The sequence below is a fragment of the Myotis daubentonii genome, chromosome 13 (genome assembly GCF_963259705.1).
Source record: "Myotis daubentonii chromosome 13, mMyoDau2.1, whole genome shotgun sequence".
NCBI classification, from domain to species: Eukaryota; Metazoa; Chordata; class Mammalia; order Chiroptera; family Vespertilionidae; genus Myotis; species Myotis daubentonii.
Window position 1 is genome coordinate 10,529,018 of NC_081852.1, and position 25,615 is coordinate 10,554,632.

Consider the following 25,615-nt stretch of genomic DNA (forward strand, 5'->3'; position numbering starts at 1 on the left):
GAAGGCTACTCCAATAGGCGACTTCAAACTGAAGATTCTCAGAGATCTTCTAAAAGCAACCAATCTTCAGAAGCAGACAGCTAACTCAAGACTTGTAGAATGAGCACATGATCTAGGTTTGTGGACAACTTCTACCAAGATCCCTGTCTAATTTCTGTTTGTTTTTTAATGTTTGCATGTAACCATTCTTTCTATTTCCGATAGACCCCAGGTTGTCATTTACCAATAACTGGCCTTTTCCTCTCATTTCTCCTCTTTATGTAATTGTTAGGTCAGAATATACTAATGCTAATCCCAATAGAATTGTTAGATTATCCTAAATAGTATGCACTGCCTTAAATCTTACCAACTGCCATCCACCAAATCTTACCAATCACCAAACCTCCACAATGAAAACCTCTGGGAAATTCCAGTCTCATTGAAGATCCATTTGCAGTATCATGAACAAATTACTTTAAACAAGTTAACCTGTGACTTTGCTAGTATCCTGCTTTCCCAGAAAAAGAATCAATTGTTAGAGTCTACCAATCACACCCTAAATTTAAATTCAACAACCTTCAGAGGGTGATGAGCCAAATACTTGTTTCCTATAAGATACCACTATAGGGTCCAAACATGTAACCAGCTGATGTAAGGCCTGGCTCTGGCCTTCTGTCATGAACAGATTTCCCCCCTAGATCTCCATGTGTCCCTGCCAGATATCTTTAGTGGTTAGGATGCCTGGTTCTGTTTGCTTCAGACTAACATCTCATACATGTAGTAATAGCATTTCAAAACTTGTCTGTACACAGAAGTCCTAATTCTATAAATCATCAAGGCTGAAAATTCTGATTCAGACACAAGCTCCAAAAGGAAGTCACCCTTAATTATTCAGTACTCTTCCTGGGGGGATTACTTGCTCATTGCTTAGTAGATTTCCATTGGTGGGAATTATATATATATCCTGTATAATGAAAGGCTAATATGCAAATCGACTGAACAGCAGAACGACTGGCCCCTATGATGTGCACTGACCACCAGGGGACAGAAGCTCAATGCAGGAGCTGCCCCCTGGTGGTTAGTGCGCTCCCACAGGGGGAGTGCACTCAGCCAGAACCCGGGCTCATGGCTGGTGAACACAGCGGTGGTACAGGAGCCTCTCCTGCCTCTGCCATGGCACTAAGGGTGCCTCAGGGGATGTCCGCCTGCCGGCTTAGGCCCGCTCCCCAGGCCTAAGCCGGCAGGCATACATCCCCCAAAGGGTCCCGGACTGTGAGCGGGCACAGGCTGGGTTGAGGAGACCCCCCCCCCCCCAATGCACAGACATCATGCACTGGGCCTCTAGTAGAATAATTATAAGAAACTTATCACTAACTCTGGAAAAAGTCATCAGTGGTACCATCTCTTCCCTAGGTGGAACACAGATCAATCCCAACTGTTTGGCATGACAATAATGGATATTGCTCTAGATTTCTTGTTGGTTAGTCATGGTCTGTGCCATTCCTAATACAATACTTGGATCCTCGAAACCAGGAAGGTGGAACAGGAGATATGATGCCTTAAGGCAAAAGCTACTTGGCTCTCTAAAGTGGATCTTTATGGCCTAAATATGACTTGTTCTTGGTTTGGGTTGGAGTTCTTGGTTCAAAGGACATTACAGGGATTATTAATTGTTCTTGTTGTTGTCATAGTGATCATGATATTGGTTTATGGCTTTCTATCCAGGGTCTGAAATGCTTCTGCACAGCCACTTTCTTGTCAGATGATCACTGTGATGATATAACAGAAAGATCAAGAAGACTTCATGATGTTGACCATGGAGATGACTGAATAATCAATCTTAAAGTGGTAAAGATCTGGATTTTTTACTTCCTTGAATTTTTCTTTTTTAAGTTTATCTTTACTGTTGAAAGTATTACAAATGTCATCGTTTTCTCCCCATTGGACTTCCTTGAAATTTTCAACCTACAAGCAAAAAAAAAAAAAAAAAGACCAAATTTGGGAACTGAGAGACAGAATATGCAAACAGACAATGGCTAGACCACATATAACCAAAGAACTCTAACCTACAACCTTTGCAGTAATCAGCCGGAATAATCAAGACTTGGCCAATGATTGCTAGCTTCTCTACTTTGTGCACCCATTTCCAACTCAAAACCAGCCTAAGAAAGCCAAATATGTTCCCCAGGTGAGTCACATGACATGCCCTGCTTCTAGTGAAAGCCTCCCACTTTGCCATGCCAACCCCCTCTGATGACAGCCCACCTGAGGCCTCCCACCTCCTTTTGTTTCCTCGGACTCCTCTGCCTGCCTTGAGTGTCTGCCAAAATCAGAGTGGAGTCCCCTGCTAGAGCAAGTTCAGAATAAGTAGCTCTGCTTGTTCTCACTTGGGTGGTCTTTATTTCTACAAAGCTAAGGATTATAGATCATCTGGCCTCTCTTTAAAAATACAACTTTCTCCCACAACACTTCTTTTAATGACTGTCTTGAGAGAGACCAGAATCTTCCCCTCCTCTGTATTATTCCTAGTCTTAAAAATCATTTCCTATAATCATCCCCCTGACCCCAGACATTCATGAAGTCTCCCAAACCCTTTGGGTGTTCCTGGCCTCTCAGGCCCTGTGGCCACAGAGCCTTCAGGAAAAATTTCAAGGTCTTTAAAACTCTCTGAAGAAAGGCACAAGCATGGAGCAAGTCCTATGACCTTGGTGAGAAGAGCCCCCAGGCCAGGGGCTGTGAGGCAGGCACTGAATGGGCTCTCTGCAGCCTCTGGACACAGTCCCTCGCCTCAGGCAGCAAGAGGCAGCTTTATGCTCTTCCTTCTCCGGGGCTAGGCCCTTCTCAACTCACAGGAATGACTTTCCTCGGTGGGGAAATGACAAGTGCAGAAAGGGACCGGGGGTGGGGGCAGGTGAGAAACAAGAGCAGCCAAAAAAATATGGTTTACTTTGGTGCTATTTACAAATTAACAAAGATCAATTAAAACATGGACATTTCAAATGGACTATGCATTTTTATTCAAGAACTTGACAGTGTGGTGCATGGTAAATATTGTATTGAAGCATCAAATGACTTCCTTCTCAAAAAATAAATTTTTTTCCTTTTTATATTTTCAGTTCTAGAATGCACTTTTCTTACCTTGCCTGTCCACATTTTGAACTTGAATTGTTCCTTGTCATCAGAAGGGATGCAGGATTATGGTCTTTCCTGGCGTGGGACAGAAGTCTTGAAGTCACAGTGGTGGGAGTAGTCTCAGGTCACTGCCCTCTCCATGCTGCCTGGCCCAGCTTCCTGTGATGTCCATGTCCCTGCAGCCTGAAGCCAAATGGCCTCCCTGTCATGTTATCTTGCCTGGGCTCCCGCTGAGAGATCTTGGTTGGCCAGGTCCTGTGTTTTAACCGTCAGAAACATCTGCAAAAGCATCTTGTCACTTGACAGGGCAATCAAAACCTGAGTCGCAAAGATTAACCGTGCTTTCTTCTGGGTGTTCGCAGTGTGCGCCCCATTAACTTGAGGAGTGAAGCTTATTCTCCCAGCTGTTAGACAACCACCCTCCCAGCCTGAGCCGCAGGACAGGGCAGCGTGCCTCAGATCGCAAACTTCTCTACCTACAGGTTCCGGTTTCGTATCACCTCAGCTAAGATAATCCTTCGTGGGAGTCCTAGCTTCCGAAAGAGGTGGGGGACCCTACACAGTTCTAACAGGCCATCCAGGCTGCAGAGTTGGAGAAGGGATGGGGACAGGGCAGGCAGGATCAGTGGCGGGGCACTTCTGTATGTAATGGCCCAGGAGCAGAGGGTAAACTCCACACGTGCCTTTATGCTGAGATGCACCCCATGCTGCACCTGCAGATCCACTCTCACTGCATCTCCCAGGGCCATAGAATTTAGGCATTTCCCAGAACCACCCTAAACACCACCAACTAAATACCCTTTGTGTGTGTATGTTGGAGGAAGGAGAGAGAAAGCCATTTACTGTGTGTGTATATGTGTGTGTGTGAGGGGGGAGGGGGTGGATTATACTGCAAGAAATTGTGTTTTTCCTTCAAATTTTCTTCTATGTGTAAAGCATTTGTCCAAGTCCTTTTCTTAAACATTGTATTCAACATTTGACCCAAATAAGCTGGCCTTGTGGTGGGAAGGGATTGTTTGTGGAGGCTGGCGGAGAATGTGCTTTTTAAGAAAAATAAACCAGAGACGAATGAAAAAATAAACCAGACAGAAACTCCTATGGTCATGTCAAGGGGTGTTTAGTATGTTAGTATTCACTTTCCTTGTCATGGGTTTCTAAACATGCAGAGGTAAAGGCTGTAGCAAATAACCGAGCCCTAGAAATTAGGTTTATTTCCAGTCCCTGTAGTCCAGATTGAAGAAGAAACTGAGAGCAGACTCGGGCACTGGGGCGAGCAGCTGCAGTGCCCGGGACGTGGGCGGCCCCCGGGTAAGGCACAGGGAGTCCGTGTGTGCACACGCCTGTCCCAGGAAGTGACACAGGCCCTTGGCAACCACACGTGAGATTTATGGTGGCAACAACTCGTGTTTGCTGACTGACCCACTCGTTGCCAGGAACTTTGAGGAGGAGCTCATAGAATTTCTGCACAGTCCAAAGGGAGGAGGGAAACAGCAGCACTTGGTATATGAAACTTCACAGCGCTTCGGGGCATAATTTCCCCTCCAACTTCCAATGGGCTCTCAGTCATGACTGTGCATTTTACATCCTCTCTCCCAGAACTGTCCAACTCCAGCCTCAAGAAACCAGGGGCAAGCGCATTGCCAGGGAACCACAAACACCTGAACATGGCCTCGGCTGCTGCTCTGTTCTTGGGAAGGAAACCTGAAGGCAGGGGTTCTTTGAATAGCGGGACTGGCTGAATTTTCGAGTTACTGTCAATGTGCCTGTTCACCTACATATTGTGCAAGACAAGTCCCTAAGACCACCCAGCGCCTCCTGACCCTCCACCACTGTGAGCTCCCCAGTGGCTACCCCAACAGATTCCCCTGTGACATTTTAATCCTTGCACTGCAACTTCCAAATAAAAAACCTGATGTTTCCAATTAGGCAGTTAAATAGAGGAAAGAAGTTTACACATTTTATGATATATGATTTTATTTACATAACTAAAATTATTTTCTTAGTCACCTTGATTTACAAAAACAAACGAACATGGTATGGTTTTAATAACCTTTCATAAATAGATTTTACAAATGTTCATAACTGACAGATTGCTACTTAATACTCAGTAACACTTAAATACTTAGTAACTTCTGCATATATGCATGAAAATTCTGAGAGGACTAGTAGGCACGAGTACTTTTATAACTGAGGACTAGACGATTAGGTTATTAGTCAAGGATTAATTCCCCATCACTGGGTCAGCCACTGGCTCGGAGTCCTCACCCTGCTAACAAACCTGCTATAGCAACTCACTGAGTAGGCATTTTTAATCATCTGAAAGTGAACCCTTAGTTAATAAGACTAGCATTAAGCACGTCTGAAACCATAAACTCCCAACGAGATATTGGTAAAAGAACTAATAGGGCATCTGAAAAATGGCTCCCGCTTCAGCTGTGTTCGTCTCCAGTAAGTGTTTTTCCAGCTTCCTCCGGGTGTGTACCCAGCGCACACCACGAAGCTCCAACACATACTCAGCCGAGCCTTCTTGGCCGCAAAAACGCTGTTGAAGTCACTGCTTTTATGCAATGCCTCCAAAACACAGTCTTGTAATAAACCTACAGGTAAGTCCCTCCCCGTGCTTTCCACCCGAAGGCCAGGCAGTGTTTGGTAACCGATCCTCCCCTGGGAAGTTGTGCTGAGACAAACAGAAGAGCCACCAGGACTTTCCAAAAGCTCCCCCTCCCCCCAAGCTGGGAGGAGCGCGGTGTCTGTGACCACAAACAGGCAGAGAAGAATGACGAGCTTATGAGTCATGGTCAGAATCTAAGAAACAAAAATGTCTTGCTATAGCAGCATCAAGTGCACACACAGGAAGAGGGGATACACGTACTTTTCCACACAAGCTCTATAAGAGCCAGAACACTGTCTCTTCCTCATCAGAACAGAAATCAGAGGCCAGGTGGTCCTTGGTCATGGTCAATGCTACTTCTAACATAACTAGCTGAACAGGCCCTTGTACGCTGAGCACCAGCTCCGCCCACTCCTGAGGTGTGAGATGAGCCACTGCTTTCTGGTGCTGGGCATGAAGTGGACGGAAGGCTGGGGTGGCTCCCAGCTGCCACCTCTCTGCCTGGACTGGAGGCCACTCCACAAGCACCCCCCCCTTCATACTGTTCTAGACCAGGAAGTGACCAGTGACAGGGCAAATGTGTCTCTGAGCTCTTTCCCGACACCGCCTGTCTACACAGCAAATATGGCATCAAATCTCTCCATTGTGCTAATCTAAGAATCATTTTAATCATGATAAAAAAAATCAAATGTCTTCCTAAGAAAACGTTTTCTTTTAATTAAAAAAAAAAATTCTCAGGATCCCAAATCCTGAGCCCAGGGCTGTGCCAAGACCCTTTCTCCCACACCAGCCCCGGCAGGTTTTGACACCAACACTTGGCCTTGCCAGGCTCCCATTCTCAACACCGTCAGGTCCTTTGGGCCAGTTTTGTCCTTGCTGCCTTTGTGGGGGGCAGTGGGGGAGGGGAGCATGTGCTTCATGTTTACATCTCGTTGCCTTATTGGGTGGCAACCAGGAGAATCAAACAGATCAGGTAGTGAGTGAGGGACCCGAACGTGTGAGCACAGAGCACGGTGATCCCTGATGAACACGGACCAGCACCAGCACTGCCGAGGGCTGCAGAGGAGGAGGGACCTACACACGGGACCGGGACTCCCATCCAGTGCACGGCGTCTGCCGGGAGGGAAAAGCTGCCAGCCAGTGGGAAGGGCACAGTGAGGGGCCGGTGGACCATCTCGGCAAGTGTCCTCTCCTTTTGAGTCCATTACCTTTCACAAAGAAATGTTAACTATCAAACGAGTCCGTTAATTGTGCCGCTGAGGGTGAAACCATCCAGTTAGCATATACACTATCATTGGCATAGCGTGGACACCCAGTGCTAGTGCCATCGGCTCTCGTGAGTGGTACAGGACTCTCCTCAGGCCAGTTCGGGTCTGACATGCCTAAAAATGAAAACAGATCATTTGCTCTGCACTGAAGAACCCAACGCTTCATGTGCAGACAGTAAGGGCTTGGCAAAACTCCCTGTGCGGTTCCAACCACACTCTGGTTTCTGTGCCAATTACACGAATGGTCTCCTGCTCCAGGTTTGCAAAGCACGTGCTCAGGGGAACTATCACGAGCTCTCTTGGTAACTGGCCAGGCGCGGCCAGTTTTGACTTTTATAAATTTCAAACTCTCAGATCTGACATATATTTGCCGACCTCTTTAGCTCGTTTTCTAAGGCAGCGGGAAGCATCAGCTCATCGCTGTGCTCAGTGGCTTACGGCAGCGGGCAGTTTCCATAAAAAGTTCTCGGACGGAAAGCCTGTCTTCCCCCCAAGTCTAGCCTGGAGGAGAGGGTCTTCCAGATCAAGAGTGCACACAGGGGAGCCCACAGAGGCGCCAGGACAGAGGCACGTAGCACCAGACCCCAAGCCAGCGAGGAATCGAGTGACTCAGGAAGCATGCAGAGGGAACACACTCAGCTGAGAAATGCTTGAAACGCCAAGATTTCAAAAACAATCAATGATGAGGTTAGAAAACAGGAAAAATTTCAAGTATTTAATTGAAGACAAAAGAAGGAGTTTTGGCAAGAACCGTATTTACTGTCCATTGCGAGACCACAGCACCACAGACTACGTTCTTCCAGAAGCATCTGCTCTAGCTTTCAGCGCTGACTTCATAAGTGACAGCCGTCATGACAGTGGGTAACGCAAAGGATGTGAAAACAGCTGCCTGCGTGTGCCCTCCCCGGTGCTGGCCTGTGGCCGGGCACCCCGCCCACCCAGACAGGGTCTGGGGCCACTGGCTGCGCTCCGTGCAGGCACGTGCTGCTGGCTCCTCCTTTCTCAATCAAACGCCTCCCCGGTTTGGGTAAGTGTGTTCCAGTAGTTAAATTACAAGTACTGTGACTTGATGCCCACCCCAGAAATGACTTACTCATCATAGTCTCAACGTCCCCTGAGTGTTCTGCCCTGCGCTCTTTATCATCTTAAATCGCTGGGCAGTGTAGTAATTACACTTATTTTCACATCCTTTAAAAAAACATAGTTGCAAAAATGCCTGAATGTCAACGGATGCAAAGTCAGACATTACAAATAAAAAGGTTCAGAGTGGACTTTGGCTTCATTCAGGCCAGAGAGAGACTCTTTAAAAAGCATTCCAGAGAGTAAGGATAGTGCAGAGAGGAACAGAGTCGCTAGAATCTAGTAAATGCATGTGAAATTCTACCATAGAGTTTGTTTTCAATCCACGTGGAGGGGAGGGTTCGAGGGAGGGGAGCATTATTACAGTCCACCAGGGGCATCTCCTCTTCCGAGAGGCCGTCATCGTAAAGCAGGGAGTCGGACGGGGTGGACGCGGCCAGATCCAAGTAGTCCTGGAACAGAGAGATGGCTGGTCACCACTCCCCCTACATGTGCCACGAGGGACATGCCCCTGGGCAGGAGCCCTGGCCTTGTCCTATCCGACGCCAGTCAACGGGCTTCTCCAGGAGACCTGAGCCCCTCACCAGATTGCCAGCTCTGAGGTCCCCCAGCAGCTGCATCACCTGGCCCTGTCCCGTAGTCCTCACTGCCTCCTCCCCTCCCCCGCCGCCCGCCTCCCGGGGGGCAGGCATGTCCTCCGTTATTGTTCTGGTCCTATCTAGGCAGCATGCAGCACCGCCCTGGTGAAACGTGTGGAGAACAGCCCCAGCGCTTTCCTGCCTGCTTCTCAGCGCTGTCCCAGGAAGGCCACCTCGGCATCAGCTGTCACTTGTTTAGGGGGACCCTGCGTAGCTCAAGTGATACACTGATGCTAGGTTTCACTACAAATGGCCTCCACCACGCATCGTGCTTTTCCCGTCTGAAGAAATTACAACTGTTGGTGAACGTGTACATGTGAGGATGAACGTCGGTGTAAACACCACGAGGGCAGGGTCTGTGCGTGTTTCTTTACTTGCATTTCCATGATCTAAGACGGAATAGGGTGCACAGCCATTGCTCCATAAATATTAGTTGAAACTTTCTTGACTTTCTCATTTTCCTACAGAGTTTAAACTGAAGACACACGGCTGAATGTGGCCTCTCAGATCTGTTTTATTTGGCCTACACTGAGCTTTTGAAAATGTAAATGAGTTGCCAACATTAAAAACTGGGAAACGTAGCATAAAAATCCCTTAAAACTCAGAAGACCTGACACACTGGATTTCATCTCCCAACAGGTCACATGCGGCTACAACAGGGGTCCTTCAGAGGGGCTGGTGTGCTACTCCCTAGTCCGTCCCTCAGCCGGGCCCCTCCGAACATCTGCATTGAGGACACTCATGTCAACGTTTTCCCTGTGATTTTGTTTGGCTTTGGAATATTTCTCTCATACACCTGTCTTTTGAGAGCTCTTCCAAGTGTCATTCTAAAAATCTCGGTGTCTTCATGATTTGAAAAGAAACCCAAGGGACCTGGTGCCCTCCGTGGTCAGCAAGGCCTCTCCCCTGCATAGCCTCACTCTGCCCCTGCACAGGGACCTCCGGGAACCTGGTTTGGGGCTGGAACCCCTCCCCCTAACCCCCACCTCCCACCGCCATGTCCAGCCCATTGGTGGCCCACACTGGGCATCTGCTCTAGGTACTCACCCTTCTCTTAACCATCATCTTCTCCAGGTCTTTGCTGATGTCGGCAAACACCGGCCTCTTGTCTGGCTCCTGCTTCCAGCACTGCAGCATCAGGCTATACCTGGTGGGAAGAGCAGACGGGCAGCTATGACCCAGCAAGGGCCACCTGTCACAGCCACCACACCCAGCAGTGCCGGGGCCTGGGGGGCTGTTCCTGAGCCCCAAAGCAGTTTCTGCATCATTGACATCTTCTGAGCTGGGCCGGGGTGAGGGGTCATCGGGGTGAGGGGTGCCCAGCACTGTAAGCTTCCTTTCCCTTGAGGGAGATTTGTTTTCAAGTCCTTTCAAAGACATTGGTAGCTAGCGAACCGTGCCCACTATGGTGGCTGAGTGGGCAATGTCAGCCCTTCACACTCTTCTGAAGGCTGAACTAGGTGGAGACACACAGAAAGGTCTGCCAACCAGCCACTCACACCTCTGCCTTACACCTTTACCACTCCTTGAAACCACAGCTGCAAGGCCCCCAGGGCTGCCGTGTGTGGAGTGCTGGGCTAGGCTAGCTGGCTGCCAGCCTGGGCTGGAGGGAGGTGGTGCCACTCACTCTTTTAGCCCCGGGCTGGGCACGTGGCACGGGCACGCGGACTTTGTGGAATAAACATACCAGCCTGTGTCTGCACGCAGACAACTCCTTTCTCATGTGATCTCCACCCGCGCTGTGGGAGTAGGACCTCCGTGCGTGAAGGCTGGCGCTTGGGCTGACGTCTGGGCGCTGCTGGCCTACCCCCTGCCTACCCTTGCACCTCCACTTGGGCACTCCCCAATGTGTGCCCCATGGGCCAGTCTGAACTACCTGCCCCTCTCCAAGTGACCTGCAGGCACAGGTGTCTGGCCTTGGGCTCAGCTGCTTAGTCTGATCTCATCCTTCCCACACCCCTCTCCAAGCTCTGCTACCCCTCATCCTTGTAGGTCCCCCCAGGAAGCCCACCCATCCCCAGTGGAGTTGGATCCTCAGCATCTGCTGCCATGCCCAAGGGGGGTTCTGTGACTTCTGCCCTGTCATGCTCTGCTTGTCACTACCCACCCCCCAGCTCACCGCAGACTGGCGCCCAGGCTGCTAGGAGAGGAGGAAGAGTGCCTGTGCCCCGCCCCGCCCAAACCCCATGCCTGTATGAGGGAGGCGGGGCCCAAGCAAAGCCTGCTCACATCTCCTCGCTGCAGTTGTCAGGCCTCTCCATCCGGTAGCCCGTCTTCAGAAGGTTGAAGAGCCGCTCAGGAGGAATCCCAGGGTAGGGGTTGCCCCCCAAGGTCACAATCTCCCACAGCAGGACACCAAAGGACCACCTACGGGAAGCAAGACAACCAGTGAGTGGCTGCAACACGCCTGCCCTGCCCTCTGGGGAGCTCAGACATCTGTCCCCCCAGCAGCTGCTGGCCCACCAGCCCAGAGCCCCCTCTGCCACCTGCAGGGAGCAGGTCTCAGCCTGGGCCCCACCGCAGCAATGGATGCAGGATGGAGTGGGGATAGCCTGCCCCGCCCCTGCTGCTGCGAGGCTTCCCAGCTCAGCCCCCACACCCGCGGGGGCACTGGGAGCCCAGGCAATGGGTCACTGAGGCATCAGAGATGGCCCAGAGCCACTCAGCAAGGGCAGCAAAATGCAGGATCGACCCAGGCCACGGGCCCAGGTTCCCAGCACACTTCCTGCACCTTCTCTGTGTGCTTGGAATTCTCCTAAGTCTTAGAAAGAAAAAAAGCACGGCTATAAGAAAACACTTAACTGCGAGGGAGAATTTACTGTAAAGTGGGAACAGAATCGTATCACCAAACAGCATTACCACATGAGCCCACTCACAGGGATGGGGAGCAAACACCTGCACACCTGAGGCCACGCTGTGAGCCAGTGGTGACTCGGGGCGGGTGGGGTCCTCCTGACTCAGTCTCTTCATGCTTTACTTTCAATTTCCCAGTTGTCTTATGCTCAACTTCCCAAATCAGGAAGCAGTTGTTTAAAACCGTAAGAACAGCCCACGCTGTTCAAGAGGCGCAGGTCTTGGTGACAGAGCACTTAGTCAAAACGTCTGCTGTGTCTTTGAAAACTATCCCGTCTGTAATTTGACTGGAAGACTGAGTTTGGTTCTCACCTTTGAGCAGTTTGGGGCACACTGAACTTACTCGAAGCCATGCCCACCTGTGGGTGGGAACCACCCTGCTCAGGCCCACAGGAGGGAACTGCTGGGCTGGGCCTGGGTGTCACTAAGATGCCCACAGGAGGGAGGGGAGGGGGAAGGCCAGGGGGATGTGCAGCCACTGCTCACTGCTCTCATGGATGTTACTGCTGCTTTCAAATAACTGCCTGGGCCCTGGGCACTGGCTAAGTGAAGGCAGGAAGCTCCCTCAGGCTGGGGAGTCACTGCTGATGCTTGGCACAAGCGGACAGCACTCGGGGCCAGCGTTGTTTCAGGCTAGCTGCCCACTCAGGGGGCATAGGCCCCTTCACACGTAACCCAGGAAGGCACACCCACACTTACACATCACTCTGGGTGGTGTAGATATGATCAAACAGGGACTCAATTGCCATCCATTTGACTGGAATCCGGCCCTAAAGAGGGAGCAAAAGAAGGGCATTAACACTGCTGGGAACTGGAGGGGAGTGTGCAGGAGGGCGTGGCCCTGTCTCAGGCACTTCCAGCTCTGGGGGATGCTGAGAAATGACACCAGAATGCTCCCAGGTACAGAACTGGCACACAGCTTCAGGGGGCCGGGGCCCAGCCTGGCCCTCCTGGGCACAGCTGAGATGCCAGGGGGAGTCAGCTGGCTTGCCCACAGATACACAGGCCTGCTTGTCAAGCACCACATTCCTGCTGAGAAGGAACCCAAGGAATTGATACCAAGCCCACGCTAGGTCCCCTACGGCCACCTCTGGGGTGCCCCGGGTGGTGCTGCCCAGCTGGTGGGCCAAGAACACCATCCAGCAAGATCTGCCCTGATGTCTGAGGATGAAGGACTTTGGGAAACCAGCACTTCTATCTTGGGGGTTCTGATGGAAACCAACACACCAACTGCCCTTCTGGGCAGCGTCGAGGAAGGCATCCGTTTATGGGCCTGGAGGCTGGTTTTTGCCTCGTTTTATGCCAGGGCCCTTTCAGCATCCTCTGGAAGAGTACCCCTCACTGCACAGGTGCTGGGGTCGGTCAGACCTAACAAATCCCTTGAACTGTCCTCACTGTTTTGGATTCTTTCTTTCTTTCTTTGGGTGCTCTGATTGGGTGCTTTCTGCTACCTTGTCTTCCAAATGACTGATGCGATCCTCTGCCTCAGGTAATCCACAGTTGATTCCATCTAATGCATTACTTTTAGTTATTGCATTCTCCATTTCTGACCGGTTCTATGATTGCTATCTCCTTTTTAATGTTTCCTATCTCTTTGTTGAAGTTCTCACTGAGACTACCTCCCCCAAGCTCATTGAGCATCCTTATGACCTGTTTTGAACTCTGCATCTGGTAGAGCGCTAGTTTTGGTTCTGGAGTTTTGTTCTTTCATTTGGGATGTGCTGCTTTGTCTCCTCATTTTGGCTGTCTCCTGTGTTTGTTTCTATGTATCAGGTGGATCTGCTATGTCTCCCGGTCTTGGCAGTGGTCTTCTGTAGCAGGTGTCCTGTGAGGCCCAGTGGCACAGTCCCCTGGTTCACCTGAGCCGGACGCTCTCAGGGCATCCCTTCCGTGGGTTGTGTGCCCTCCTGTGGTAGTTGAGTCTTGACTGCTGCTGGCATGCCAGTGCTGGGACTGACCCTCATGCTGACCGGCTGTGACGACTGGCCATGATAGTGGACAAGCGGTTGTGTGAGGCTGACCCCAGGAGTGAGATTGGCTGCAGTGGGGCTCAGACCCCTGCCAAGTCCACCTTTTGGGTGTGATGTCTGTAGTGCCAATTGGGGGGTGTTCTGGAGTGGGCTGAAGCCAGCCACCAGGTGTGTTGGTTTTGGAGCCTCCTGGGAGGGGCTCCAGGCCAAGGTCAGCTGCTGCCTGTATCTGGCCTGGATCACCTGGAAGGGGCTACAAAGTTGATTTTTGGTTGGTAGCTGCCTGTTCTGGGCTTGGAAGCACCTGGGTTATGCTGCGAACCAAGGCTGGTTACCACTACTGCCAGGCTTGGGGCTGCCTAACGAACAGCACACCAAGGCCAGACGCTTCTTGTTTGGGGTTTGTGGACCTTTGATTTTAGAAAATTCCAGTGTGAGCCCAGGCTAACGGCTTGTGGATTAGCCTCGGAAAGAGGTTCGGCAGGCAGGGTGAGAGAATCATCAGGTGAAGTGGTTCATGGAGACTCATGGAGACTCAGTGCCCAGCTGCACTCGCAGGCTGGATTGGAGGAGGGCTCAACTAAGCAACAATGGCGCCTGCAGGCACTTTGCTCCAGGGAAGAGCTGCCCCTCCAGCCTTTGCCCGAAGCCAGATAATCCAGTTCCTCCCTGTTTGTCCCTGGCATTTCCCCATTTTTCGAGCTGCTGTCCATTTGCTGGAGCTCAGGGAAGTGTTTGTGAGAGAGTGAGTCTGTGCTTGGGCCCTTTAAGAGGACACCTGGGTCTACAGCAGCCCTCCGTCTCACCTGGACAGAATCCCCACCGATTTTCAGAGCCAGCTGTCGTGGGGACGCCTCTTCCCGGCACTAATGATCCGGGCTGGGGAGCCTGGTGCAGGGCTGGGCCCTCACTCCTCAGGGGGCCCCTCTGCAGCCCAGACATCCCTCCCAATTCGTAACTGCCACACATGGGCGTGGGACCAGCCCTTTTCCTGTCTCCACCCTCCCTCCTACCAGTCTCAACGGGCTACTTCTTTATACCCTTGGTGATAGTTCTGCTCAACAGCTAGTCTTCAGGCGGTTCTGAAGGGTGGCTGTTCTGTAACTTGGTTGTAGTGCAGATGTGGTAGTGGGAGGAGGCGAGCAGAATGCGCCTGCTCTGCCATCTTGACCAGAAGTGACCCCAATGCCACTTGACAGAGAGCGTTCCAATAGGTAAGTCTTGAGGCAGAAATCAATTTTAAAATGTACGCAGTGGATGTTAATGCAGCATTTACTGTGGCTCCTTTTTCTTTAAGCATCCTGTAGGATGCACGCCCTCGACGAATTGTGGCTGTTTCTGGGGCACACGCTTGTAACAACGCTGCCTGCAGCCTGTGCTCCCGGGCCGTGTTTGAACCCCTTGTGCTTCTCTGCTCGGTGGCACAGGGCCTTCTTGGAGGATCAGGGCAACAACAGGAAGGCTCTGTCCACACCCCTCCACAGGGTGGGGATAGCCCCTCCACTTCCCCTTGGGTAGTACTGAGATGTGCTGTCACAACGGAAACCTAGCAAAAACGAAACACCGTCCTCACAGCCTGGACCACAGGGGCTCCCACCCTCAGGGTGACGCTGCGTGCGGCTCTCTGTGTGTTACTCTTTTCTGAGCGGCGTCTGTTCTGCACGTCGGGGCAGCTGTGACTCCTGAAGGGCCTGTGAGCTGAGCCCGTCTGGTCTGCTGGAGGGAGGCTGCAGGAGAGGGGCTCAGCGGGCAACACAACGAAGGGGCCCACGGCCAATGCCGCAGGAAGGCGCGCCAGGCCAGGAACCAGATCTCCCCGGAGGGCCCCGACCACCGACTTCAGAGATTGGGAGGACGCGCAGTGGATTTCAACGCAGCGTTTACTGTAACCCTTTTTCTTTAAAGCATCCTTTAGGATTCATGTCCTTGATGAAGACTGTTTCCAGGGCACGTGTTTGTAACAGCGCTGCCTGCAGCCTGTGCTCTCGGGGGCCCGTGTTTGAACTTTTTGGCTGTTTCGAGGATGACCCTGTGCTAAGTCTCCGGACCCTCTCTCGGGCCCTCCTGGAGCCTCCCAACTCACCCAGGCTCCCAGGCTCCCGTCCCAGGGAACCTCCACCTGTGACCTGCTTCGTGCCTTTCTACAAAGAATGGCCACACCACTCTCCTCTGCCAAAGAGCTAAGTTACGCAGGACGGAAACAGGGACCTTCACTCCGCAGAAGGGAGGGGGACACTGCAAAGAGGATGGCTATTTCCGCAGCATTAGGAGGCCTTCGAAAGGGACAGTGACGAAGAGCAAGAGAAGCTTCGGCACCCGGCTCTCGGCAGCCAGCCCTGAAGGCCAGGTGCGGGTGTGGCCCTCCGGAAGAGGAGCAGACTCCGGGATCAGCCCTGCACAGGGTCTCTGGAGACCCAAGATCAGGCAAGGATTTGGGGATGAGGGCCAGAAGTTTATACTCTAAAAATCTGCTTTATCCTCTCCATCCCGTGGGCACCCTGCCTGCTGCCCCCACCACGCCCGGGGTCTCAGGCCAGCACACCCCAAGACCTGGTACCTTGCTCCTCTTCACATAGGAATCCTCTTCATACACATCCCGGGACAGACCAAAGTCCGAAATCTTCATCTTCCGCCCCTCGGCTACAAGGACGTTTCTGGCTGCTAAGTCCCGATGGACGAGCTGCAAGGAAGACATAGCAGGGACCCCTAAAACTCAGGCCCACCAAGGCAGTGGGGGTGCGGGCTGGGGCAGCACACACCTTCATCTCGGCCAGGTATCGCATCCCCCGTGAGATCTGCCAGGCGAAGGAGATGAGGTCACCCATGGTCAGGGCCCGCTCGTCCGGGTTGTCCAGGTAGCTGGAGTTGCGGCTGCCTCCGCTGCCAACGTAGCCGGGCCCCACCTTGCGGCTCTCTCGCAGGAAGCCCCGAAGGGAGCCGTACTTGGCATATTCCACGATGAGGAGAAGCGGCCCTGGGGGCAGAGGGGGCTGTGGGCTGGCTGCCTACCAGGCCTGGGCAGACGAAAGTCAAGCTAGCTCTGGGCGCCCCACACAGCACGGGAAGGAGGGCATGCAGGCCCCCTCAGGGCAGCTCTGCAGAGGGACACAGCCTGCCTGCTCTGCTGGCAGCTCCAGGACTTTAGTCCCAGCTCATTCTCATATCACTTGCTCTCTCTCTCTCACTGTGAGGCTCACGCTGAAGCCGCTGCCTGGGTGGTTGCGCATGATCTTATCCCAGGGAGCCCAAGGCAGGCGGCTCCTGCACTCAGTGCCTCCTGGGGGTGCATCCCTCGCTGCTAGGGTGTCAGCCTTTCTGCATCCCTGGTCCTGGCACAGCATGGCCTGGGAGTGACTGATGGAGGCAGGGCCTGATCACACATGGCCCACCTGCTTTCTGCTCCTGCCTGCTCTCAGCAGCCCCCAGGCCTGAATTCTGCTGGCACTGACCAGCATCCCTGCTGCCCTTGCCCTGTTGGCTCCGTCCCCTCACATCCCCAACATACACATGCACACACGTGCACGCACAAACAGTGAGAGGCCCCTGGCGGCTGGCCTCTGGTGTCTTTAGGTGACACATGATGACAATGCCTTTGTCATGCAAGGCTGGGGTCACCTGGAGATCATCGCATGCCTAGTGGCCCGTAGATGCCTAGGAGGCACCATCCACTTCTGGAATTCCTCGCCCGGGGGCTCTGCCTGGAGCAGGGTGCCAACAACCAGAATGCTACCAGAGACCTCTGGGCAGCCCAGCAGGCCTAGGGCTCTGGCCTCATGCCAGCGGTCCTGGGGCAGCCCCTCCCAGCCCTCTCACTGACACAGGGGGTTCTAGGACAGAGAACAGGGGCCAGAGGAGAGGAGGGGGAGGGGAGGAAGAAAAGCGCAGCGGCCCAGAGCTGGGCCTGCGCCCTGCAGCTGCTGGCCTGTGGCTGGCCTCACCGTCCTGGCTGCAGGCCCCATACAGCTTGATGACGTTGGGGTGGTTGACCTGCTTCAGGAGGTTGAATTCTGACAGTAGGTCCCGCAGCTCATTTGGGGAGGCGTTCTCTGAAACACAGGTCAACAGAGAGGGCTGCAAACCCATCCCTTCTGGAAGCCCCGTCTGTGACCATGCGGGGTCGCATTAGCCCACAGCAGGCTTCTGCAGAGACCCACTACCTTCTCAGATACCCTCCCCCTAACTTCCACAGCTTGGAGCTACTCTCCGCCCGCCTGTGGGATGGTTAACAGTGGCCTCCCCTGCCTCCAGGGAATAAGAACCCCGTGAGGCAACGTCCAGTAGTAGGATCTCTCCATGGACAGCCTCTCAGCTCTGGGCTGGGTGTTAAGTGGAGTTACTTCCTTGCAATCACCATCTTTCAAAGACAGCAATGCACAGAGACCCCCTCATTAATCCTCTGGGAAGGAAAGGGGACCCCCTGGTGTCCCCAAACACCTGATGACCAAGCAGTCGACATCGGGGCAAAGCCCTGGAGGAAGGCAAAGGCCACAGATTTTACAGAAGTCTCCTGCCAGGAGGAGGGCATGCATCCTGAGAGGGCAGGGCTGGTTTGGGGTCCCATCGGGAGTGGGAGCCCCATGTGGAGGTATTTTGAGTCAGAAGCTGTGTTGAACAGTCTTTCTGGGTCAGCGCCCCATGGCCCACTGCCCAACTGTCCCAGGCGACTGCCGTGGCTGCAGACTTGTCTGGAAGCGAGAGGAGATGGGGCATCAGGAATCAGGAACCCCTGTACCACACACGGGAGGCCCTGGGCAGGCCTCACTGTGCCTGCTTAGGGCGTGGGCTCTCTCAGGTAAGGGGCGACATAGTTTGAGGTCCTGGGGAAGCATCCAGGAGCCCTGAATGTGTGGCCCCTGACTGTATGCCAGCCGAGTCTCGCCCACCACATGGCTGCTGGGACATTGTCAGTCCACTTGGGCCAGAGCCCAGCCACGGCAGAAACATGAGTTTGTGTGGTTGGGTGTGTGCCCACTCAGAGCCAAGCCTGTGGCACAACTGGTCACTCACGGCCAGCCTGGGGCGGCCAGTCCTCTCAGGTGGCCTTTCCACCCGGGCCCCAGCAGACACTTAGCTGAGAGGGATGAATGGGGCAGAGTGAGGCGGGGAGAGCTAGCAGTTCAACACCAAATGGCTTTAAAGTTTTTTTTAAAACTCAGGTCTTTACCCAATGTTGGTATAGAATAGTGGTTCCCAACCTTTTTTTGGCCATGCCCCACCTAAGCATCTCTAAAATCCTGATGCCCCCACTGTGACATATTAATCCTTATTATTCAAAAAGTGAACTCCTATTCATGTGGAGGAAGCCTCAAAGGCCATTCACTTGGCCTAAATAAGCTTCCAAAGAACATGGCATCCATGAAAGAGAAAAAGAAAAGAACGAAAGGGCAGTTGAAGTCTGAGGAAGAAGTCACTAAAAAATTGTTAAATAATAATAATATAAAGTAATATTAAAGAATAGCAAATAAAGTTTCAAAATGTAATAGAGAACTGAAATGCATACATATGTCATAATATATATGTATATACTGTATAAAAGACCCTAGAACCATAAAAAATGCAAAAAATTCACTGTTAATAACTCATTCTTGAATTTCCCCCCTTAAAAATCAAATTGCCCCCATGGGGTATGTGCCCCACATGGGGAACCACTGGTAAAAAAGCTATACCACTCTAGAACCTTCCAAGGGAGGAAGGTCCTCGCCCTGCTTCTCCAAGAACCACCTGATCCAGGTCGTCTATGATGGGTGGGGTCCCCAGGCTGCATCCACTCAAGAACAACCCTGGCCCTAGCCGGTTTGACTCAGTGGATAGAGTGTCGGCCTGCAGACTGAAGGGTCCCAGGCACATGCCTGAGTTTTGGGCTCGATCCCCAATAGGAGGTGTGCAGGAGGCAGGCGATCAATGATTCTCTCTTATCATTGATGTTTCTATCATTCTCTGAAATCAATAAAATATATTAAAAAAAAAAAAGAACAACCCTGGAGGCTCCTGAGGCGTTGCCAGCACAGCGCCACCTCCTGTGCTGTCGGGGGCTTCGTCTACCCCGGGGGCTCCCACAGGTGTGCATGGCAGAGCCACCCTGTGTGCTGCCTGGACAGGTACCTTTCAGCATCTTCACGGCCACAGTCGTGTACCCAGCTTTGCCTTTCAGCCGGAAGGCTGTTGCCTCGACCACTTTTCCAAATTCGCCTTCTCCCAGAGTTTTTCCAAGAACCAAATTCTTCCGCGGGAACTCCCACTTTGGGTCCTCCTGCATTGGGGTTGAAGGAAGGAGAAGAGGTGAGGGGAGGAAGACGATGAGGGTAAGAGAAGGAGAATAAGGCAAGACCCGTGAACATGTCCCGGTGGGTGAGCTCTGATGTGCAGAGAACTGACTGATCTGCACCAGCAGGGGACAGTCACCCATGTCCCTAAGGGCAGGACTCCACAGCTGGGCCCAGAGGTGCCATTCCATGACAGGCCTCCACTAGGCAAGGCAGCTGTTGCCACGGACTGGCCTGGACTCTCCGGGTGCCTGTACCCTTACTGGTCCCAGTTCACTGAACATACCCAGGGCCCGTGTCCTCGTCTCTCTAATGAGCTGTGTGTCCAGGGCTCACTGAGCACGACAGGTGCTCGCGTGGGAACATGGCCTCTTCCCTGGGAGCCAGGCCCAATCCTCTCAGCACTGCTTCTGCTTTGGACACCAGGCCCACAGGCCCTGACTGGGCTGAGCCAGGTCCTGGCGTGCCCTCTCCAGAGATGCCAGGAACCCCCCAGTGGCCCAAGTCACTACGGGTGGAAGTGTCCAGAGCAACTTCCTGGCAGCCTGTGGAAGAGGCTGCCCCTGCCCTGGAGCCGGCCATTGCTCTGAACCGGCACACACCTGCCTGTCCTGTTCCCCTCACACACACCTTGCCCACACACTCAGGACTCTCAAGGGTGCCTTCTAGGCACCTCGCCTGGCTGTGCCCTGGGATTCTGACTGGGGATGCCCATGCCTGCCTGGAGCCTCCCCTCCCAAGTCCCCTGCAGCTGGGCGTGGACGTGGCTTCTGGGGGCTGCTCACAATGTGCCTCACAGGGCTCGCCCGGCCCACAGAGATGACACCCCGAAACTCGCTGCCCCTGAAACGGCCAGAGCCAGGCTTTTTGATGTCTGGGTGCAGAGGCACCTCCTCTCAGCGCCGTGGCCAGGGGCACCTTCAGGCCGCTCCCGGGCGTCCTGGTGTTGTCTCGGGTTCCTAGGAACCCAGAGTCAGGGTCAGAGTGGACAGCACTATCATCGCTGCCCGGAGTCCTCGCCTCACACGGCCGGGAACTTCAGTTCTACAGAGACCGGACTGAGCACGTACAGCTGTCACCAACTTCATCTTCTTAAGAACATTAAATGTCATTCTCCCCACTTTATATATCAGCAAACTGAGGTGAGCAGTTGAGTGGCATGTTTGAGGCCTCAGCGCTGGTCAGTGTGGCCCTTAGGTCTCAGGCTGGGCTCTGGTGGCTCTGTAATCTGGGCAGCAGGTGACATGGGCCGAGGTGGGCGGGTCCACCAGCACGAGCACCATCAGCCCCCCTCTCCCAGGGGCCTCACTGCAAACTACCAGGGTAGATAAAGGAACCGTATGGCTCATCCCAGAGGCCTCGGTGGAAGCTGAGACACGGCTGGGCGGGGCTGCACCCCCCACCTGCTGCGTGACTGGAAGTAGGAGAGCTGGGAGGGAGGCTGCAGTGGCCGCTGCAGCTGGGAACCGCCTCTATGGCCCAGGCCCTCACTAAGGGGCAAGCACCCCCTGGGTGGCTCCTCCTACAAACCCAGTCACCTCCCAGTCCTGGTGGTGACGGCCAGGACCACCTGGCCCCTGGGTGCTGAGCTTCCTGCCTGAAGGTCCATACACTGAGCTCTCCCTTCCCAGCCTCGAGGTGGGACTTCTGTTGCCACACACCCTCCACTCAGCACTTACCTCCGTGCCCCCGCCCCCCCCCCCCCCGAACTGGCTCCCAGCTCCTCAGGCAGTTCCCAGCCAGAATGCGAAGGGGCACTGCAGGCTGAGGGGAGACCTGCCAGTAGGGGCCCTGAAGAGCACATGGTGACCACAGATCGGCTTCTCCCACTGAGAAGGGGACTTGGACGCCTCCTGGCTCTGGCTGGCACTCTGTCAGCTGGCTCCAGCACAGGTGGCCCCCCATGCCACAGAGGGGCTCCCCTTCCTGCTGCTGCCACCATCTCTCACCTGCATGGGGACAGCGCCTCATCCTGGACTCCCACTTTTGCACCCACCCTACAGGCTCCTCAACAGAGCATCCTGGGGAAATGAAAGCAGACCATAGACCTCCTCTGTTCAACCCCCACCCCAGGGGTCCACACTGCCCCGTGGGCCCCCCAGGTCCTTGGGCGTCGGCGGGTGTAGCAGACTGCCCTCACCGTATCCTGGGGCCCACACCTCAGTCCGTCTGAATCAGCACCTGTCAGTCTCGCTCACTAAACTGCCTCTGTGCTCTCTGCCCCGGCCCCTGCTCTCCCTGGAAGTCATTTCAGTGAAGGCAGGGGGTTGCTGGAAACTCACACACAAGCTGCCTGTGAGTTGCAGGACAGCACCCCCTCCCCCAGTGCAGCCCTCCCCTCCATACCCCTCCGGGACCCCCACCTGGAACCTCACCGGGATCTTGAAGGCGTCCACAGAGACCTGGTTCTCCATGGAGTCCAGCGAGGGCCGCCGGGCACTGGAGGAGGAGTAGCTGATGGGGAAGGCCTGGGCCGGCCGGTGGACAGTCATCTCGGCCGAGGCGATGGGCGCCTTGTGGGCGTTCTTGTGGTAGCGGTGGATGCAGAAGGTGGACAGCAGCACGGAGATGATGAAGGAGAAGAGCACGGCCGCCGCGATCACCGTGCGGCACAGCTCGTCGCACAGCGGGTCTGCGGGCGGGGCGGCCGTGAGGAACACCCTTGAAGGGGCCCCCCAAATCCCAAGGGGAGCCGGCAGGGCACAGCCACCCAGCCTGGAGAACGGTGGCTGCTGTGACGAACTGTGAGCGGCTGGCCAGTGCTGCTGGCATGGGGGCGAGAATACCCAACACTCCAGGAGCGAGAGAGGCACAGAGTGTGCAAGCCGCCCGCCAGAGGCCACACAGCAGAGGCAGCGCACACCAGGTCGTCGGGTGGGGGGCAGGGCGAGGGAGGGGGGCGCTGCACTGCAGTCAGCTGGCCTGGAGGGCTGTGGGAGGTAATGTCCTGGTTCCTGACGTCTTTGTGTTTTTTTAATAAAAAGTGAGGGCAGCAGAGTGGCTCAGGACCTGGGGCCATTCAATAACAACTCAAATGCCAGGACAGAAACGTGTCCCTGGGCCCATGTGCTCAGTAAGCCGTGCTGCCCACCACACCTGCTGCCCCGGCGGAAGCACGGGAGGCTCTGGCTGGGACAGCGGCACCCCAGCTGGACAGCGCCGGGCCCAGCCAAGGCCCTGCATTGGACAGTCTGAGCAGCTACGGAGTTATCTGGAGGGAGGACTAGTTTTCCAGCCCAACCCTGTCGTGTAATTTTGGGCTATAAGGCACGATAGGGAGGCCCTGACCTAGCTCCCTGCCTGCAAAGATGGGGGCCAGAGGCCCAGGGGGATGGAGGAGGGTCTCCGGGGTGACTGCCTCCCTGCAGTTTCCTCCCTGGCTTGTGGGGAGGTGTGGGGAGCCCTGCCCCATGTGTCCCCCCCACTCACCCTGGCTGTCCTCCGGCTCACAGAAGCACCTCCTCTTCTCAGGGAAGCAGCTGCAGGTCCCAAAGCCGGCTTTAATCCCCCAGCGCTCCCCTGGCTCATGCCCCCCAATGATGCTGCCCCCTGGTGACAAAGGAAGCCACTCAGCCTTCTGGTGGCCTGACCAGCCAAGACCACCCAGAGGAGTGCGGGAGGTCCCTCTCTGCCTGCCTGATGTCAGCTCCTCAGGCCTGGGGGTGGGGGCGAGTCGGGGAGTGAGCTCAGAAGTCCAGGTCATCTGGACAGGATCCTCAGCATGACCTGTCCCCAAGCCGGTTCCCTGATCACCGCAGGTAGGGGAGGAGCCCATAGGCTGCCCAGGGACCTTGCCAAGGTCCACACAGGGCTGCTTCTCAGAAGCGGAGAAGAGGCAGCAGGGGTGACCAGCAGATTGGGGGCGGGGAGCTGGAGCCCTGTGAGTGGCCAGGGTGACACCGGGTCAGGGCACCTAGCTCCAATTTTTGTTTTGAGGGGGGCAGAGCCCTTCATTCAAATAAAATGTGAGACAAAGGTGGGCACATAAAACCCAGGAACGTGGCTGGCCAGGCTGAAGTGCAGGGGGGAGCCCACCTCCCCAGGGCCCCGTCTTGGCTGAGGGACTGGGCAGGCCCAGCGGGTGGCTTACGGAGGCAGTCCTGGGGGCAGATGTGGGGGTTGCTGCTCTCCACGGCATCACAGTGGCTGTCGGGGCAGGTCTTGATGCTGGGGGAGCAGGTGGAGAAGTTCCTGGAGATCCCTGTAACACACAGTGTGCGGTCACTGCCCTGCGGGAGCGCCACCCTGGTCAGCCTTTCAGATTCAGAGCCCGGAGGGTGGGCGGCACCCCAGGGCCTCTCGGGACAGCACAGCCCCTCCAAAGTCTGAGCAGTGAAAATCCACACAGGCAGCCCTGGCTGGTGGCTCAGTCGGTTGGAGCACCATCCCGTTGGAGCACCATCCCGTACGTGGCTGTGGGTTCTATCCCCAGTCAGGATGGGTGTGGAAGGCAACTGATCAATGTTTCTCTCTCGCTCCCTTCCTCTCTAAAATCATCAAAAACATGTGCTTGGATGAGGATTAAAAACCCTACCCATGCAGCCCCACCAGCAGGGGCATCCCTGAGAAGTGCCTGGGGGTCCTGAATGGATAAGGACAGGTAGGTGTTGAGGGATGGAGGGGCTGGGCCACCCCAGGGCTGTGTCGGCCTCACGCCCAGGGGACCAGAAGCCAGACAAGGCGAGCGCCCCCTCAAGGCTGCACCAGCAGAGCGGTCCTTGTAGTGGTGGGTGCAGCTTGGAGTTGGCTGCTGTCCACAGCGTAGGCCCTCCCTGCCTGGGGATACACTGCTTGGTCTGGGGCAGGGGTGGGCAAACTTTTTGACTCAAGGGCCACAATGGGTTCTAAAAACTGGACCGGAGGGCTGGAACAAAAGCATGGATGGAGTGTTTGTGTGAACTAATATAAATTCAAAGTAAACATCATTACATAAAAGGGTACAGTCTTTTTTTCAATAGTTTTATTCACTTCAAACAGGCCGGATCCGGCCCGCGGGCCGTAGTTTGTCCACGGCTGGTCTGGGGCCTCCCAGGGAGAGCCTCTCTGTCCCCTACACATCCCAGCTTTGGCCCAGACCCTCCCAAGTCCAGAGAAAGGCCAGCCCCAACCATCTTTGTTCCCTTGGCAATGACCAGCCTGAATGTCCTCATGCCACCCACACCCTGAACTCATGCCCACCTCCTGGCATCAGGAGCCCTGGATGGGGACAAGGCTCTAGGAAGAGATGAGGCATGAGAAGGATCCCCACAGTCCCCATTTCCACTCAGCCATCACCACCCCCGTTGGCTGCCTGGCCGCAGGCCCCGGCTCTGTGTGGGGCCTACCTTTGCCGTCTCCCTGTCTCCACTCGCACCTGCCTGTCAGAGAGCCCAGGCCACCGCACTCCTCACACTTGGGCCGCCTCTTGCTGACGGCGCAGGACAGTGGGCAGCCTGGCTCCTCAGCCACGTCTGGGGGTGGAAGGAAGCAGGTCACAGGGGGCCAGCCCGGGCCCAGTGTCCCGCCAGCACCCAGGGACAGGGCAGCACTGGCTGAGCTGCCCCATGGGTTGAGTCCAGAGGGGATGGAGTAATTCAGCACCAGGTGCAGGGCAGTGACGGGGCCGTTGGGAAACGGGGGGGGGGGGGGGCGGGGGGGCACCACAGCCAAAGGGGGCACAGCTACTGGGCTGGATAGTACAGAGGGAGGATGTGAGGTGGCCAGACGTGGCCAAGGACATAAGGTTAAATCCTGAGCTTCGGATAAACACTGAACACCTGCTTTATGTAAGTATGTCCCTAATATTTCGTTGACACCTAAAAAATTGTCTTCTGAGAGACTC

General features: G+C 54.5%; 1 protein-coding gene across 3 annotated transcripts in view; it reads right to left on the minus strand.

Moving 5' to 3' along the window:
• Positions 1–5,067: 5,067 nt before the first annotated feature.
• The window catches only part of RET (ret proto-oncogene), a 50,161-nt gene continuing 29,613 nt past the window's right edge, over positions 5,068–25,615 (minus strand). For 2 of the 3 annotated variants that reach the window (XM_059662167.1, XM_059662168.1), the window contains exons 8-20: positions 25,119–25,244; positions 23,885–23,995; positions 23,224–23,343; positions 22,170–22,426; positions 19,634–19,781; positions 17,470–17,577; positions 16,291–16,505; positions 16,089–16,211; positions 12,261–12,331; positions 10,938–11,075; positions 9,756–9,855; positions 8,375–8,522; positions 5,068–7,104 (exon numbers count right to left, since the gene is read on the minus strand). In XM_059662167.1, coding sequence (XP_059518150.1) covers positions 6,947–7,104; positions 8,375–8,522; positions 9,756–9,855; positions 10,938–11,075; positions 12,261–12,331; positions 16,089–16,211; positions 16,291–16,505; positions 17,470–17,577; positions 19,634–19,781; positions 22,170–22,426; positions 23,224–23,343; positions 23,885–23,995; positions 25,119–25,244 — 1,823 coding nt within the window. In that variant the 3' untranslated portion in view covers positions 5,068–6,946. The remainder of the gene's footprint in view (positions 7,105–8,374; positions 8,523–9,755; positions 9,856–10,937; positions 11,076–12,260; positions 12,332–16,088; positions 16,212–16,290; positions 16,506–17,469; positions 17,578–19,633; positions 19,782–22,169; positions 22,427–23,223; positions 23,344–23,884; positions 23,996–25,118; positions 25,245–25,615) is intronic. The other variant, XM_059662169.1, reaches the window with a different exon arrangement.